Genomic DNA, 19,210 nt, shown 5'->3' with positions numbered 1-19,210 from the left:
CCAACTCCATGGCCGACCTGCCAGTCCCATCTCCCACCTCGCCGGCCAGAGCAACCCCGGCTCCTCTCCCATTAATCAGTTAATGGTTTAAATGATAGCATTTTAATTGCTTAAACAGTTAACTTTTTAAATGATATTTACATCCCTACGTACAACTAAGCCATCTCATCCCTTTTACAGGGAACACCTGAGCTCTTCCCAGATTGTCTGATAATCAAACAGGGCTGGCTGGCCCCAGGACCCCTGGCCTTTGAAAGGACAGACTCCAGGCCTAGGTCAAGGGGCTCCCATTTTAGTTGGCCCTCTAGGTGCCATCATAATACAAAGAGTAAGTCTTGTTACTGATTAATCAGAAACATTTTCTCTCGAAGGGATTTATTCCATCAGCCAATGATAACTGTTCTTGTGTGACTGGCTGCAGAGTGCTATTGGCCATCTGTAGCTTTTCTCCATCTTTCACAAGTTAAGGTCCTTAGTATGCACTTTAAATCCCAAGCAAGAGACCCACAGCAAAATCATGAAACACTGCTACTGCTAGACAGCAATGACCAACAGCTATCCAGTCCCCTGCTGACAGGTGCTCTGAACAGGCAGCTTTTCCATTTCTACCTCTTTCTTCTTTTCACTCTGCAACACACAAATACCAGTTTTCTGAACTATGCCTTCAGGGAACTCTGACATCAACAGGGTCTGACATGCATGCCACCTACACTTCTGGTGTCCAATCTGAGTCACTTTGGGCCTGCTTTACGAAAGGTGAGGTGCATCCCCCAGTGCTCACTGATTCTGCTAGCACCACTGAAAATCAAACCTAAGGCACTGAATCATAGAATCATAGGTGGGCATAGAATTGCAAGGTGGGCACCCAAAAATGGAGGCACCCAAAATTACTTGTCACCTTTGAAAACTGTGTCTTCAGCTTCTCTGTGTCTCAGTCTTCCCATCTGTAAAACGGGCTCACGATTGGGTACTTTATAACTGCAAAGGATTGTTCATTATTAACACTTTCAAACAACAGAAGAGATTGAAATTATGTAAAAGGGAAAACTTTAGCATATGAAAAAAATGAATCCCGCTACTACACACAACAGATCTGTGTGCACACGTTAATTCTGAGTGGATGCTATACGTTTAAAAACTCAACACCTAGCTCAAAAAAATCAGTGGACACAGCTCATTTCTATTGCATCATTTCAGAAATCTTCAGACTCCCACAAAATCTTCCTGAGATGCCAGATATATATCCCAGCTTCTACTTGTGCTCTCCTCCACTCTGGTAGCAAAAATTTTCTGTACATTGCCTTTAATTCTCTTCACTCACTCCTAGTGTTCCTATTGATTCAGTGTGGCCTTTTAGCACTTCCTTTTTTGAATACAAGCCATTCCTGACTTATAAAGGCTCCAGAGTACACATTCCAACCAGAGTTCTTACTAAGTTCTTACCAAAGAAGCTGCTACCTCCCTTGGAATCTTTACATTGAGACTGGCTGTCTTTCTAAAAGATATTCTTTAGTTCAAAACGAGTTTGATGTAGACTGCAAGCACTTGGGGCAGGGATCTTCTTCTCAATATATGTGTAAAGTGCACAACGGGAACCCAGTCCCTGTCTGGGGCCTCTTGCCTCTACAAATATGAATAAATTGGGCTCACTCAGGAGGGAAGAATAATTCCCTCCATAACAATAATTAGTTGAAATTCTATGGCCTTTGTTATGTGGGAGGTTAAACTAGGTAATCATAATGGTCCCATCTGGCTTTAAAATCTATGATACTTTAATTTCTCTGAGCCTTTTAGTATCTGCCTACCCTACGAAAATACATGAAAGCTAGCTATCATGATGTCACTTCTCGATGTACACCTCAACGTTTTCCGTAGTGTAGACACAAATCTACTCCCTCTATCTCAGTATAGCTGGGTGAGGTTCATATAGTCATACATCATCATATGACTATCATACTATCAAAACACAGACCATAGAATTCCATCCAGTTACTCCCATATTAAGCCTAATAACTTAGGTTTGACTCAAGACTTCTCTAGGTGTAAACACGTCTAGGATGACGCACACTGAGGTCGCTAACCTTGGTGTATTTTCCTAGTGAGGACAAGCCCTTCTGTGCATGTGTGATCACACAGGGAAAAGTAATCTTCAATTTCTAAATTCTAAATGTTATTCACAGATCATACAGAGGGCCCAGCCCACAGCCTGCCTACAGATGAATGACACCTGGCTCAGCTCCAGGTCCTTGGATAAAAACCAAGTCTAAACAATGCCTACTACCAAGGATAATCTGGCTCTTCTTCCTGGCAGTCTCTTGCTTTCTGATTCCTAATGCCAAACCACATGCCTTGGGTAATGATAAACCTTCACATTTCCTAGTTTACTAATAAACTTATTTCAGTGTGATCTGAATGTAGTCTTTAGCTGGCACAGATCTTGCCTTATTACAGAAAAAAATGAAAATCTTGATTTTGCAATGTTACGGTTGCCTCCTGAGAATTTCCTAATTTAGTGCTCGCTCACTTATATTGTAACATTGTGAACACAGTGTCAGACTGACAGCCCTGGAGACTCTTCATTCACAGAACTGGCACTAGAAGTACACGCTTCCACAGCGCGCTTCAGTTCTGATCTAGAGGATTCAACTCAAGTGGTATTTCAGTCCCCGTGTCTATTCCAAATTCAGCCTCTCGTCGTGAATACTAGTTGACAGTTTCAGTAGAGTGTGGTTTTCTGTTTGTGTGGGACATCAGTCCATTGAAAAGTAGGCTCTGACCACCATATTCATTTCACACAGGTGCCTAACAGCCATCATAGCATTTTGGGATATTACTTATTTGAACTAGATTCAAGCCTGTGACGCTGGCCCATATTCCCATTGCCAATTCCCTAAGCTAACAGGCCCCCTCTTCTTAGTCACTAGTAAACCATCCCATCACTTGTTTTCTGCGAGGGATTTATAAGGACTGACTTGGTTCTTATGCTATTTCCACTAGAGTCTTCAATGATAGGGACCTACAAACAGGTACCAGATCTTGGTTTACAAGGTAATTGTCATCCCCACACTTCTTTATGGGTGTGAGACCTGGGTAACCTACAGACAACATCTCAAGCAGCTGGAGTGGTTCCAGCAGCGCTGCCTCAGGAGGATTCTCAGGATCAGCTGGGAAGACCTACACACTGACATCAGTGTTCTCTCTGCAGCCAACATCAGCAGTATGGAAGCGCAGGTCACGAAACACCAACTCTGCTGGGCTGGCCACTGTGTACGTATGCCTGACACTCGCCTCCCAAAGCAAGTACACTTCTCTCAGTTAAGTAAGGGAAGAAGGGCAACGAAAGCATTTCAGAGACATACTGAAAGTACAGCTTAAAAAGGGAGGCATCAACCCAACAACCTGGGAGGACTTGGTGTGAACAGAACACAGTGGCGTCACATCATACACCAAGCCACAGCTCACTTTGAGGAGAACAGAGGTGCTCATGAGACAGAAAAGTGACAAAGGAGGAAAGAAAGGGCACAGCATTCCAGCCAACAGCTATGTCTCCTCCAAGATTACAACTGTCACTTCTGTGGGAAAATTTGCAGGGCCAGAATTGGGCTCCTCAGCCACTTAAAAAGTCATCAATGAACCCCCTTGGCAGAGATCATCCTTGCATCGAGGGATAGCCGAAGAAGAAGAAGGTTTCCTTCGCATTGGTGCTAAGCTGGTGTGACAGAGGAATATGGAGTAAGGCAACTGAGCTTCAGTTAAATACTGATGGGGTGTCCACTCTCCAGTGCACCTTATACAGATCTCATATGTATCTAGTTTTCCGACAATGGACCAAAAGTGATGAAAGTGAAACAGCGCTAGAACTTCTCAATGCATTTGTGGCACAACAGCATTTGCATCTCTTAGTTATAGACTGGGGGCTCAACACAGGGATTCAGTGGCAGCCGAACCTACGCCACAGCAAATCAGCATGCACCACATTAACTATCAGCAGTGTGATTTGAGAACTCAAAGATTTCAGTGCTCAAACACTTAGACCCCTTAGCCTAGAGATGCCTTTCAATACTCTGCACTTGGAATGCACTGAGGACAGCAGAAGGGCCAATTTAGAAAATAGGGATCATGTTTCTTGAAAGCAAAAAAAAAAAAAAAAAAAGTGTGGCTGAAAACCATCTGTTAAAAAACTTATTTGATAAAATCGGTCTTTTCTGCCCAATTTTTTAACTGCAATAATGTCATCTTTACTTCGTCTAGCAAAGGTGATGTTTTTCCACCAAAAGGTTTTTCTTTTGCTGCTATTTTTTTAAAACCAGCAAAGCCTATATTGGGATGACCCTGTAATGGGTCTATTAATCATCTGTGGCTGCTAAATGAAGTGTATCTATTTTCTCTGTTACATTACTATTGGCAACCAGGTCTTCAGTAAGTGCCCAGAAATATTTCCATGGCAACAAAAAGCATTCCAGCATCGCTCTTGTTTTGTGCCAATTTAGCTTTAAAATCTTCTGTTGTAGAGGGGAATACGGTACATTAAAGTAAAATAAAATCAAGATGCAATGTTCTGAAAAGAGTCCAAGATAAACAGGAAACATGTATTTTACAGGACCAAGGCAAATAATGCCAAATGCAAGATGAAAATTTTTCAAAAGTTTAATATTTATGCTAGGGAATGACTCTCCTTTACTGAATGCCAGCCAGGCCATATGCTCATGTATGTTGTCATTTAGGGTTAGGAAGAAAGCTAACAGAAACAAGGATACCTCTTACATTTCCTCTGATCATTTCAATCAAGATTTGAAATTTAAAGTTGTCAGGATATCCCATCTTCTCAATTATCATCAGATCATTTCACATGCTCAGTGTCAATCAACGGCTCCAAAGAGCGACGGGAAAGATGAAGGAGGGGCACGCATGTTTAGGAAGGCGTATGCCACACTTTGGGTAGCAGAACATGTGCAATCGCATCCAAGACAAGGGAAATTTAAAAAAAAAAAAAAAATCTCAGGCAAGACACTTTCAATCACGGTTGGGTGCTTTCACACTTTCCAGCAAGCTGCTGCGATGTGTATGTTTTAGATAGCTCTGAGATGAAAGAAGTCAGAGCTTCATGCCATATTGTGCCCTTGATCCATGCCTGCAACTTCACCGCCATCAAGTCATGAGGGCATAATATGGTCCATAGTGCAGTGCAGAGTGGAGGAAAAAGCACGAGGAGGGTGGAAAGCTGGGGCTTACAGGTGAAAAGGAAGGGGCTTTGGGCAAAGCAGCTGGGCGGGGTGGGGAGCTCTGCAGAGCAGGGATCCATGATGGCTCCATATAGACTAATGTGGCGAGAGGGTGGTAGGAATCAGGCCATAAGAACTAACATGGATCCAGTGGCCAGGAACTCCCATAGAACAGGCGCTGAGAGAACGTAGCCACTATTCCAGTCCTTCAACGTCAAATCCTGCCCGCAGTTTGGGGAAGGGAAAGGGGGGCTGGATTTCATCCCATTCCACAGCCACATAAATGCCTGATTACTCTGGCTTCATGCAGCATTTGTGAATTAGACACCACTACTGAGGCATGGATTTCTAACTTCAGAATTCACACTGATCCAGCTCTAAAATACGATATCAAAGGCATCAGGCAGGGCAGTTTGCGGGGAGGGGGTGATGGTGGGAAAGAGTAGTATTGGCTGGTTATTCCTTCCTTTCTAATTATTTACTTATTTAATGGGGATGATGGTGCAGGGGGAAGAAAGTAAAGGACAGATTTAAATTTTTCTTGAAGGGCCACTGCCAAGATTTACACCATCCATGTCCGATCTCCCCACCAAGTATCAAAACAAAGGGCCAGATCCTGTGCAGTATCAATCACAATAGTGGAGTTGCTGAGCACCCACAGCTCGCACTGGCAACAGTGGGAGTCGAAGGTGTTTAGCCGCTCTCAGGAGAGAGCTTTTGCAACAGCGGGTTCAAATTTTCAGAAGTGTCTAAATGCCATTTTCAAAAGAGTTAAGCACTTGGAAGTCTTAAGACTTGTCTACACAGGGAGTTATGCCAGATTAACTATTCCTGATGAACTGCCTCTATGGATGCTCCTACTCCAGAATAAGAGTGCCTTACTCTGAATCAGCTTGATCCAATAGCTATTCCAAATAACTTCCTGTGTGGACAAGCCCTTAACACTCCTGGGAAGTGGATTAAGCCAATTTGAAACAAGGCATTCTTGTTCCAGAATAAGAATGTCCAACACATGGAGTTATTCAGGAATAGCTATTCCGCTTTAAATCCAAATTAACTTTCCTGTGTAGACAAGCCCTATGCTCCTAAATCACTTTTGAAAATTCTACCCTAGGCCAAGAGAAAATATAAATTCCCTGAAACAATGGCTTTAATACATCATTACCTATATACAATATAGTCGGGATGCTAGTTTTCATGCAGTGTCCACATAGGCTTTACACCTCTGCCAGCTCTCCCAGATCGCACATGGAAAGTGGATTGATAGAGGAAATTCCACATGAACATACACACAATGAGGTCACATGCAACACTGTGCAGAAGCACAGAAATTCCAGATCACCACCACCCACCTCGAAGGCTGTTGTGCTTAAAGTTGCTCATCGGCCAAAGTTTTAAGATTATTGCAGCCCTCTCTCTCCATTATTAGGGGGAAAACTAGTCTGCATCCTTTGGGTAGCTGACATACAGATCCTTGAAACTACATATTTAACCTATAGACTCAGACTCAAAGGCCAGAAGGTACCGTCATAATCATCTAGTCTAACCCCCTGCACATTATAGGTCACAGAACCTCACTCACCCACTCCAGCAATAGACGCCTAACCTCTGGCTGAGTTACTGAAGTCCTTAAATCATGGTTTAAAGACTTCAAGTTACAGAGAATCCACCATTTCCACTAGTTTAAACCTGCAAGTGACCTGTGCCCCATGGTGCAGAGGAAGACAAAAAAAAGATGCAGGGCCTCTGCCAAACTGACCTGGGGGGGGATTCCTTCCCGACCCCAAATATGGTGATCAGTGAGACCCTGAGCATGTGGACAAGACCCACCAGCCAGACACCTGGGAAAGAATTCTCTGTACTAACTCAGAGCCCTCCCCATCTAGTGTCCAATCACCAACTGTTGGAGATATTTGCTGCTAGCAGTCGCAGGTCGGCTACATGCCATTGAACGCAGTCTCATCATACCATCCCCTTCAGAAACTTATCAAGCCCAGTCTGGAAGCCATTACTAGGGGCTATCTGGGATACATCCTTTGGGTAGCTGAGATTCAGACCCCTGAAACTATTAATTTAACTTAACTTTTTTTAAAAAAATTAAATTCTGATCCATTTCCTGTAATTTCCTACTTAGTGTCCTCTTCATAGGTGCCGACTCCGTGGGTGCTCCAGGGCTGGAGCACCCACGGGGAAAAATTAGTGGGTGCTCTGCACCCACCGGCAGCCAAGTTCCTCACCCCACCTCTTCCTCCACCTCCTCTCCTGAGCGTGCTACGTTCCCGCTCCTCAACCTACCTCCCAGCACTTGCTGCCGCCAAACAGCTGTAGCAAGCTCTGGGAGGAGCGGGAATGTGGCACGCTTAGGGGAGGAGGTGGGGAAGAGGCTGGGCCGGGGCGGGGATTTGGGGAAGGAGTCTGAATAGGGGCAGGGAGGGGGTGGAGTTGGGGCAGGGTCTTTGGGGAAGGGGTTGGAATGGGGGCGGGAGGGGGCAGGGCAAGGGTGGAGTCAGGGCGGGGCCGGGAGGGGGGGGTCAAGCATTCACCGGTGCCAGTAGAAGTCAGCACCTATGGTCCTCTTAGATCTTATTTGAAAAGTTGTGAGGAGAAAAAGTGATCTGGGAGTACTTCACCTGTAACTCTCAAAACACATCTAGCTTTCAGTACAGCACTTCAAAGCAAACCACAGAGAAACATCTTGAGAGTCCTGGCAAGGTTTGATTTTTATTTTATTTTTTTAAGCAATGATGTACAAGCAGATGCTTCTCAAAGTGAAGGCTTAAGGTGAAAAGCTCCTTTTGAAGGGTTCTGATACCTGAAGCATTTTGGCTGAAATCCACAGCACACTGACATGTCAAGCTCATGAGCCTGAATTGAATAAATGTGGGAAATGAACTGCATTTCTTAATACGGTAACAGGGCCTGATTTTCCTCTAACCTACCGTGTCTTTACACCCGTTAAACTCCACTCACTTTAATGCAATTAATTCTGAAAGACAGAGGAGAATCAGGGCCATTAGCATGATTGGTTTGGGGATTTTGAAACTGTGAGAAATCTACAAGAGATGATGTAAAATAAAATGAGCAGATTAATAACTAAATCAATCAAAGTCAAAGGAGAGAAATGGGCCCTCTTGCATAATGCTGCCGGGTGGTTACCACCATCTTACCTTCCACACATGCCTTTCCATTAATATTTTCTAATGAGCCAGCCACATCAAGGTCATGCTGAAGATCCCTTATCTGCCTGTTGAGGTAGCCTTCCTCCTCGGGTATGGCAGGAAGCATACCTAGCAGCTGGTGGCCGTCATATTCTTGGTAAAATCCCTGGGATGACAGAGAGCTGGTGTCGTCTGGACGTTGCTCCGAGGAGCTGGTGCCACTTCTCACTCTTTTTTGCCATTGCAGACTCATGTTGGAGCCACCGGCAGGTGCCTGGGAATCAAGATCATGACTTGTTGATGGAAAGTGACCGTCTTCAAGATGCACATGCTCAGCACCTTTCATGTTCTGGCTAAAGCTTCCTTCATCTTCTGAATCTTCAGAGTAGTCCTTATAACTGCCATCACTGTCTTCTAAGTCCTGGTTTTCATCTTCCTCCGACTTGTGGTCCACTCTGCTCAAGTTGACCAACGAAGAAGATAAGGAGTCTCCTGCTTGTTGGACAGCTTCATACATCCGGGACATCCAGGAGGAGAGTGGCTGGAGGAAACTCTGAGCATTCTGAGAAGCCATGCTTATACCATGACCTGTATCTGATGATCAGTTGTTCAGTTTTGCCAGCATGCCACACTTACAATTCTGTGAGCTATAGAATAAGCATTATAAGAAATTACCGTAAATCACTTGTCCATCAATGTCTATGTGTTATCTATCAAAACTATCCAGCCTAGAGAGAAGGAAAGGCAAGAACCCTTCCACCAGCTTAAAGATACAGCCACTAAGCCACCACCAGAAAGCCAAGATTACACAGCAAGACATGCATTTTGTAGCAGACAGCAAAGAGCTCCAGATAATCTTACAGCAGCTAGATGAAAGCCATTATGACAAAAACTTAAATACAGACCACTCGAACGCTAGCACATCTCGTGGTGCTCATACATTATATTATTAGTACCAGAACTATCTATATAAAAATACTCTATGCTTATATAGCAAATTTCAGCCAAGGTTCTCAAAGCATTTACAAACCTTGATTCCCTTAACACCCCCTTGAGTTAAGTATTATATCATATCCACCTTGAAGATGGTGAAACAGAGGCACAAAAAGTCTTTTTTGTTTTATTTTTTTAATTGACTTGCCCAAAGGTCACACAGCCGATCAACAGCAGACAGAAGCAGAACTCCCCACTCCCAATACTGTGTTCTAGCCATTTACTACACAAATGTTTGTTCCTGGGGGCGGGGAACAAGTCCATAGGCTGTATTCATTTATATGAGAAAGTTTAAAAGGAACATTTTGACATCAATTGTTGGCAGAGGAAGGGGAAGCTGAGAATAATTACAATGTTCTTTTGATGTTTAAATGAAATATAACCACTTTCTACACTCAGGCCCTGATTCAGCCAGGCAGTTAAGCATGTCTAACTTTCTGCATTGTCAGCAGTCCCATTGAATTAAGTGGGACTAGTCAGAGGCTTAAAGTTAGGCATGTGCTTACGTACCTTGCAGAACCAGAACCTAAGACAGTTTCTGATTTTTTGGAAGTAGAATGTGGAGAGAGGTTTAAAAATCTCAAAACAGGAATGTGTGTCATTTTTTCATCTTCATAAGGATTGCAGGAAGGCAATGGGCCCTTCTCTGCATGCCTCCGGCACATCTGCTCTTCGTGTGCCTTTGAAAAATCTTTCCCCACCTTACCAGAAAGATATCGGCAAATTCAGGGGGAGTTCAGAGAAGAGGAACAAAAATTACCAGAAGGCTAATGGGGAAAGATTGAACCACCTGTACTGCTTGGGTCAGTGACAACTACGGGGGCGGGATTTTACAACACCAGGGGTGAAATCTGGGCCTCACTGATATCATTGACTTCAAGAAAGAGAATTATATAGCGTGCTACCGGGCAATATAGATAGGCATAACTACATTAAAAAAGGGAAAATAGAGAGGGACCACCAAGAAAACCTCTCCAAAATTATACATATAAGGCTGCAGAATAGTATCCAAAGGAAACCAACAGGAGCCCCATTTCCTGGGATATATAAAACTAGAGAGTCTTTTGTTCAGTCTTTTTTAGGGAATAGTCCTTCATTGAATTAGACGTGGATGACTCAATTGATCTTTTCAATATGCACCTTCCATGACTGATTATTTTGCCAAATGATGGTCTTTTAACTGGCTATGGTTCATTTTGTAGAAATCTCCAAGACATTTGTCGTCATTAGAACGTACTTAAAATTATCATCATTATCCCGGTGATAAAAGCATGGGTGACTAAATCTTTGACAATACATTTTTAAAGTTAATGGCTATCACAAAGCCTTTCCGTACATGCGCAGACACTGACCCAATGCCACTTGGAGTCAACTGGAATCTTGCCGTTCATTTCAGTGGCCCATTAAACCAAGGTTATATTTCCCATGCAATCAATCACGCCCATTCCCTTCACTGTCCCCCCAGCTCCCATCCAACCACTCTTCCTCGTATGATCTATTTGTTTTGACTCTGAATTCAATTCATTTTACACTGTCTCCAAATGATATGTTTTCAACGTTCTGCAGATTTTTCTAGTGATGAGTCACTGCACTGTAGACGTTGTTAGGGGACGCTGGCAATATTGACGGCTGGGAAGGAGAGAGTTAGGCCTTTCGGGGATTTTTAGGTAGGAAGTGATTTGGGTTTGCTACATCCAGCGATGATTGCTAAGCACAGGAGCTAAACATTGCTTCTAAAACGGAATAGTTGCTTTAAAAATAAAGAGAACAAAACCTTTCTGCATTTTTGTGAGGGGTTACTAGCTCATGTCTGTGACCTAAGGACCTCTTGGTCCCCACTGGCAGAGGGCACAGGGGTAATAGGGTTACAAGGATCCCCTGCATTCACCAAGAGGGGTCACGTAAGTTCTCTACCTGAAAGCATGTGTCACACTGGTCATCATCATTGTTGTGAAATGTATGGGCAGATAATGTGTAAGGAGTTCTGTATGTATCCTGAAAATTATGTTCTTAAAATAGCTAAGTTAAGACAGGTTGCCAGAAGGTGATAAACAGATTCTAGGCAGGAACGGAGGTAGTAAATATTTATATTTCTGGCAGGCCATTGTGTATTGTATGCCTCCGGGCCAACCCAATCAGCATAAAAACAATGGGCATACTTGGTGACAGGCTGTGTTTGTTGCCTGGGTCAGGTGCTGGCCTGAAGATTTACAAAGACAGAGGAGCTCCAAGATCAGTCTCTGAAGATAGAACCTGCTGGGGCAAAGGTCCATATTGTGTAACTAAAAAAGAAGTGGAAAGGGGACTAGGTGTCATCCTTTAATCTAAAGCCAAGTTGCCAGCGGGCTTGATTTTATGAAAGGAAGGTCTCAGCCATTCTGGTTGAAAATGCTGGGAAAAGGACTCGGGGTAAGCGATCCTGTAGGGAGACACACTAATGTCCTGTGAGTTAAGTTTAGGCTGTAGCAAGGATGTTATGATTTTGGGTTATATGTAACTATTTGTTTCCAATATTCTCACTATCATTTGAATCTCTGTTCTGTGATAATAGATATAGTGAAAACATGAATAAATTTAAGTGTGTGCCTATCGCTTGCCTGCAGAGAGACAGCATAGTCTGGGGGGAGGCAGGGAAGCTGAGAGGGGAGTACTTGTGCTGTCTTCGGCCAAGGTTATCAGGAAGCTGACCCCTGACAGGCACAGACAAGGTTCTCTCATGCTAATGTCAGGGAGCAGCAAGGTACCTCACAATCCTGGGTACCCCGGGAAGCATCCAGATGCCGTTATTAGGTTTCAGATATAACAGCCTTCTGAGATTAATGGAGCCATGCACAACTCCTAAAGCTATTGGTTCAAGCTGTCTGCAGACTCCGGCAAACTTCACTGCATTGCAGTATATTCAGTTCACATTCTGGAAGTTGTCTTCACAACCAGAATACTAAAGAGATTTCTTTTAAATGAAAATCTAGATTAAGGAGCACTTGTAAGCAGTGATTAAAAACAAAAAACAAAAATAAAAATACCACCATCTGCAGGACCATGGATGACACACAGTTTTGATCGCCACTACTAGGCTGCCCCAAAGTTGAGGCAATTTTCAGAATCTAGGAAAACTGTTCGGCTTATAGCAGATTGTGAACTGGCACTGGAGGGTGACAGTTTCTAGAAACTGTTTGGAGAAGCCAAGGGAGTTTACATTAGTTAGAGACTGGCTATTTCCCAGAATTCCAAACCCTAATTAACAACGGTGCTGCTTTAATTGATGTTTACAACGTGCGTCACAGCAAGGCCCTTCCAACACTAAGAATTTTCATTTTAAATAACTTCACCAATCTCAACTCACATTTTAAAAAATTGAGTTATGTATGGAGAAAAATTGATGAGAACAATAAGTGAAATGTTGGTGGGAGAGAGTACCACTTATTTTTAATGTGTATATCTCAATATCTATCTATCTATCTTATCAGATTCACTTCACACATCCCCAACTTTTTCTGCCTCTCCTGAGAAATTTCAGGCTAAATAGCCTGTTTAGTTACTAATTGTTTCTTTTATTTTAGAAAATCAGATGGGTAGAAGGGTCAATGTTAGGCATAGAAGAGAAAGTGCCACAACATCACTATGGAATCCCTACAGTCAATACACTGTTTTCTTTATAGATTATATTATGAGCGATGGTAACTGTAAGGAGTGAGCTCCTTCACCTGAGCCTGAGGACTAGCCAGCCCAGCCTCCAGGCAGATAAATGAGCTCAGATGGGTTGTGGCAGGACCACCTGATTGACCTGCCCACCTGATTGGCTGAAGGGAGCCTGCAGACCAGGCCTGTTTTAAGTGCAGCGGCAGGTCCCCGGTGGCTCGATTCTTATGCGCGCAGCTGCGAGTGCTCCTGTGCCTGCCTTGTTCCCTGACTTCCTCCTGTCCTGTTCCACTCTGCTCCAGACCTGCTTCCTCCTGACTCTGATCCCTGGCTCAACTCTTGGTTCCCAACTCCTGCTCTGACCATTAGGCCTGACTCCCGCTTCAACTACTAGGCTTGACCCCCCAACATCCAAGTCACGACAGTAACTGTCAGATGTACCATCATTCCATTCCTAGGAGACCCAGGAGGAAGAAAGAATATTGGGAGAAATTCAACTAGCAAAATTCACATACATTTAATGTCTACGGTAAAATGATCTAACAGTTTTCAGGGCCATGGTTATTTCTTTAACATGAACTGGGAACGCGTTCCACAGCTTTGCTGTTCTCTACAGGAACATTCTGACCCCTGTTCATTCTGCATCAATGAGGGGGAAAATAACTCCAAGCTTCCAAAGATGGAAAGGTTACTCACCTTGGGCAGCAGTTTGGTTCTTCAAGGTGTCTCCCCCTATGGGTGCTCCACTTCAGGTGCACATATGCCTCTCAAGCCTTTGATCCGAGATTTTCCATAAGCAATGTCTGTTGGACCCGTGCATGCCCTCTCTACAACCTCATGCCACACTCTGAGGGTATATAGGGCTGCACAGGCAAACTGCCCTCAGTTTCTTCTCTATCCAAACATCCAACAAGAACAGTCTGAAGCAGAGGGGAAGGAGGGACTATAGTGCAGCACCCACAGGCAAACACATCTCGATGAACAGCTACTGCACAAAGTAACCTTTTCTTCCTCTTTGAGTAGTGCCCTACGGGTGCTCCACTTCAGGTGACTCTTGAGCAGTGTCCTCACAGGGAGGAGGGAGCTTCAGAATCAAGATCAAGACTGAAGACAGTAGAACAGAACCAAGTGCCGCATCAGATCTGAGCACATGGACCAAGGCCTAGTGTTAGAAAAGGTACACACTGAGGCCCACGTAGCAGCTCTGCATATCTCAGACACTTGCATGTTTTCGAGTAGTGCTGTAGAATTTGCTTGTGATCTGGTAGAGTGCGCTATAACCCTTTGGGGAGGCAAAGCACCAGCTGTAGTACACCCACAGATCCACCTCAAGAGTCTCTGTGAAGAGATCGTGGACCCCTTTGATCCTTCTCCAGTGGAGAGAAAGAGTCAAAATGACTTCTGAAATTGCTTGGTCCTATCCAGATAAAGGATATTTAACGAAGTCTCCCACCTCAGATTTATGTGGTTTAGGAAAAAATACCAGTAGATCAATAGACTGGTTCAGGTGGAAATCCGACAGCACCTTAGCTAAGAACTTCGGGTGTGGTGATAGTAAGACCTTGTCCTTGAAAAATATCATAAATGGGGGTTCTGCCATCAAGGCTCCAATTTCTCCACCCCTGTGGGCTGACATGATAGCTACTAGAAAGGCAGTCTTTATAGATAAGTGAAGCAAGATGCAGGTTGCCATAGATTCGAACAGAGGTCCCATAAGATATCTATGTACCAGGTTGAGATCCCAAATCAGAGTAGCATCTTTAACCTGGGGATAAAGATTACCCAGACCCTTAATAGAAAAATGGAATACCCATCTAGGGGGAAATGAAAAGCTGATATCACAGGATGATGAACCTTTAACAGAGCTAATTGATATACCCAATTTTTTAAGTCCAGCAGATAGTCCACAATGGCTAAGAGCGGAGGAGATTCAGGCACAAGATGGTGACAGTGACACCAGTGGTTGAACCTCTTCCATTTCTGAATTTAAGTAATTCGAGTTGACTCCCTTCTACTGTTTATAATACTTGTTGTACTCCTGTTGAGCAGGTGGATTCTAATCCCATGAACCACCTGGGAGCTATGTTTGGAGAACAACTTCACCTCTTGGTTGGATTGAGAAACAAAACCCATTTCCTGGAAGAGGAGAATGCAGGACGGTAAAAGCTTGAGCATTGGTTGGATACACAGGTGAAGCAGGTAAGGACACCAACCTTGCCTCGGCCAACTTGGTACTACAAGGACAACCCTGGCCTTGTCCTGCCTGATGTTGTTCATCACTCTTAGAATTAGTGTTCCTTTGTCCCAACAACTGGAGCCACAACACCCTGCATGTGACAACTGCTGTGGAGGTGGATCTAGCAGCAGTGTCTGCAGCATCCAAGGATGTTTGGAGAGAGAGGTTCTGGACAATAATTGACCCTCTTTAATGATGGCCCAGAAGGAAGTGTTCTCTGTGCTCCTGTGGAAGATGATCAACAAAGGATGTGAACTCATTGTAATTAATGTAGTCATACTTGGGCATAATCTCCTGATAATTTGTTATCTGAAATTGGAGAGTTGCAGATGAGTAGGCTTCCATCCAAAAAGGTCTAACCTTTTCTGGCCCTTTTCCTAACGAGCAGACCTGGAGTAAATCTGTCTACCCCACTTGTTTACAGCATCCACCACCAGGTAATTAGAAGGGGGATGAGGAAACAAAAATTCTGAGTCCCTGGGGCAACATAATATTTCTTATCCACCTGTTTACAAGTTAGCAGCATGATAGCTGGAGTTTGCCACACAGTCTTTGCTGGATCCAGGAGTGGTTCATTAATGGGTAGTGCAACCCCGGTGGGTGTCACGGAATACAAAGTGTCCAGGAGTTTGTGATGAGAGTCTTTAACTTCCTCAAGAAGTACAGTATGTGGCTGGTATCAGCCACCCTCTTCACAAGGTGCCGGAACTGACCAAAATCATTGGCTATAAATGGTGATGGAGGCATGACTGCAGAGCCATAACAAGGAATTTTTGCGCCCGAGGCAAGGGCCAGCTCCAGGCTCTTCGGCGGCGGGTCCCTGAGTCCATCTCGGAAAGAAGGACCCGCCGCCGACTTGCCACTGAAGAATGAATGAAGCGGCGGCGGCAATTTGGCGGCAGGTCCTTCCCTCTGAGAGGGACTCAGGGACCCACTGCCGAATTGCCACCGAAGAAGCGGTGGCAGTAGAGCTGCCGCCGAAGCACCGCCGATCGTGGTAGAGCTGTGCCCCTCCGCTTTGCATGCCCGAGGCAAGTGCCTCATTCGCCTCGCTCTTGTTACGGCACTGCCTGACTATCTCACCTAGAAATGACGATGAAACAGGGGTTTAAGGGGTAGCCTCTTTGTCCACCCTAGCCTCCTGTTCCTCAAAGGTCCCCTCGTATTGGGGGTTTGGTGGAGGAGACTGTGTAACCCTAGTTTCCTGGTGCAGTGGTGCTGGAAAATCGGCAAATTGCTGCCAATAAATCACCCAACAATCCCAGTATAGTCAGTATGCACAGAATTTGTAATTTTTTGGTGCAGAATGCCCCCAGGAGTGAAAAGATGGGGGAGGGCAGGGGTCACCATGTAAATTTCTACATACACGTGTCAAGCGCTGATCACTGTAGTATCTGAGGGTACATTAGTCACACAGACTTTCGAAGACAGAGGAGCAGTATAAATGCTTTAACTCTCGAGCACTTCTCCCAAAACAGGATATCACAGTAATGGGTGCAATATAAAACAAGGATCAGAAGCCGTGAAGGCTCTAGAGCCCAAGCAGAGTTCTGAAATTTCTTATTCTTCTCTTCACAGCTTTACATGCAGCTACCTATGTTTGGAGTTGTGCCAGGATTTGTTTTAAAAACTGATTTCCCGATAACAAAACACATTTTTGTCAGGATATTTAGTCTCCTTTCTTTCTGATCCTTTGTCATGTGCGCTCCTTTTGTAAAAGAATGGCAACTATAAATTACTGTCCCCTACAGTTATCACGGGAGGCGGGAGGGAAGAGCGATAGCAAGATCTATTGTGTAAGCTTGACATTAATTGTTCATAACAGTTAGGAGCTGTTTCACGAACCCAGGCTTGTCTACAATGTAGAGAAATAGTACGAAAACAAGATGAAAAATGTTTCTGCAATTCCTAAACGCAAACATTGTGAAATAACATCTGCAGTACCATCGTTAAATCCGAGCAGGACAGTTTGCTTGCAACCTGACCCCAAAGGGTTTATTCCTTTCTGTGAGTTGCTCTGTGTGACGCAAACTACTTATTCCATATATAGGCACATTACTATTCTACTTAGATTGTAACCTCTTCGGGGCAGGGACAGTCTTTTTGTTCTGTGCTTATACATCTTTGACAAATGTGAGAATTATCCTCAATATTTTATGAAGTATCTGCATGACTCTGTACCGAGCACCTTTGCACTGCTACCCGTTGGGGGAAGAACTGATTTTTCTTCCTGAGATATGGGAGATCAGGTTAGGTATTTGACACATATAGCCACTAGGACTGTCTGGGCTAGAATCAACACATTTGTTGCAGAGGCAGCTGAATATGTGAACACAGCACGGTTTTGCAGCAGCAGGACAATGGACACAGGAACCTGTGTTAAGAACTGGCCTCAGAGAGACAGCCACAGAGCTCTCTATGGAGAGACAAGGAGCAGGGATGGAGCATAGGGAAGCATGGCAAAACCCTGGCTTCCACCTCTTTCATGCTAACCCCAGGACATTCAGAGTCTGTATTCCAGGTAACTGATAAACTGTTTTCTTCCATGCAAAGGCCTGTGTTGTGGATACTGCAGATACTTCCTGAGAGCATTGTGCCCAGAAGTGGAGGGAGTCTCTCATAGGAGTCTGGCTTGGCTGGACTTGCTGCAGGGAGCCCCAGAGGGTATGTCAATACAGCAAAGAAAACCTGCAGTTGGCCTGTGCCAACCGACTCGGGCTTGTGGGGCTGTTTCATTGCTGTGTAGACGTCTGGACTTGGGCTGGTGCCCGAGCTCTGGGACCCTCCCACCCTGCAGGGTCCTAGAGCCCAGGCTCCAGACCCGAGCCAAGACATTTACACAGCAGTGAAACAGCCCCGCAGCCCAAACGCCACGAGCCCGAGTCAGCTGGCACAGGCCGGATGCAGATTTGTCTTTCCTGTGCAGTCATGACCATAAAGAGACAGGGAGAGGTGGCGCCTAAAGCTCAGCTTCAGAGTCATGGAGCGGCTGTGCCAACCCCGTGGGACACAGGGGATCCAGCACACAAACGTGTTACTCCCAGGAGATGGGTGAAAGCCCAGGGCATAAACCAGACCCATGAATCCATGACACCTACGCCTAGCACGACGGGGTCCTGGTCCACGATTGGAACTCGCAGGTGCTAACGCGATCAATAATTATGTTCTTGGGTGAATTTTAGGTCAGTGGGGAGTAGGGGGAAACACATCTGGACTATATTCTGTTACCTGTGATATAGGGGAGGGCCAGATTCCAATCCGCTGTCAGTGTAAATCAGGAGTATCTCCACTGAAGCAAATGGAGGTACATCAGTGTAAAATCAATATCGGACCAGAATCAGATCTTTGGAAATTCTCTGACCATGGGTCAAATGAACATAACAACTGGATGGTTCCTTTCTGAATAGTAACAAGAAGGTGGCACAGCAAATAACTTTCAGCATCTATGTGAGTGTACGTGTGCTCACCCGCACACACAAGGGCTCTCACCCTGTTTTCATAGTGCAGACGCCATACAATTAGACCTACTGACTCCTGAGTCCCCACCCTCTGCAAGCACATGGCCTAGCTATCTCCCCTCTGCTCTGCGATCATGTAACAAGCCTGTGGCAATTGCTTGCATGGAAAAGTAACGCTAGGAAAGTACTGAAGCATTTCTTGTTTCCTGTGATAAAGTTTTTTGTTTTTTTTTAACTCCTGTGGAAAAAAAGTTAGAATCACAGTATCTGTTGTTGCTTTCATTACATCTCCCCCATACATCTGTGGAGCTCTAGGTGGCTGGCTCTCCGTGGACCACCAGCAAATGCTGCACAGTTAACAGTGTGGGGATACACCCACACATTATGCCACATGCTACGGACTTTAGACACGTATCTCTCCACTCCTTTTCACAATGCCCCTGAGGCATGGGTGGATCTTTAAGTCCCTGAACTGACCCATATGTCCAACCCCTCACCCTCTCA

At 44.7% G+C, this 19,210-nt stretch overlaps 1 protein-coding gene across 4 annotated transcripts in view; it reads right to left on the bottom strand.

The window, feature by feature from the left end:
- SYT16 (synaptotagmin 16) overlaps positions 1–19,210 on the bottom strand; it is a 141,903-nt gene that overhangs the window by 43,051 nt on the left and 79,642 nt on the right. For 2 of the 4 annotated variants that reach the window (XM_039538800.1, XM_039538799.1), the window contains exon 2: positions 8,390–9,027. The exons of the other annotated variants lie outside the window; for them this stretch is intronic. In XM_039538800.1, coding sequence (XP_039394734.1) covers positions 8,390–8,954 — 565 coding nt within the window. In that variant the 5' untranslated portion in view covers positions 8,955–9,027. The remainder of the gene's footprint in view (positions 1–8,389; positions 9,028–19,210) is intronic. 4 annotated transcript variants of the gene reach the window in all.

This window comes from Mauremys reevesii, linkage group 4 (assembly GCF_016161935.1).
Source record: "Mauremys reevesii isolate NIE-2019 linkage group 4, ASM1616193v1, whole genome shotgun sequence".
In the NCBI taxonomy this organism is placed as follows: domain Eukaryota; kingdom Metazoa; phylum Chordata; order Testudines; family Geoemydidae; genus Mauremys; species Mauremys reevesii.
Note: the sequence above shows the minus strand (reverse complement) of the source record. Positions and strands in the feature narration are given on the sequence as shown.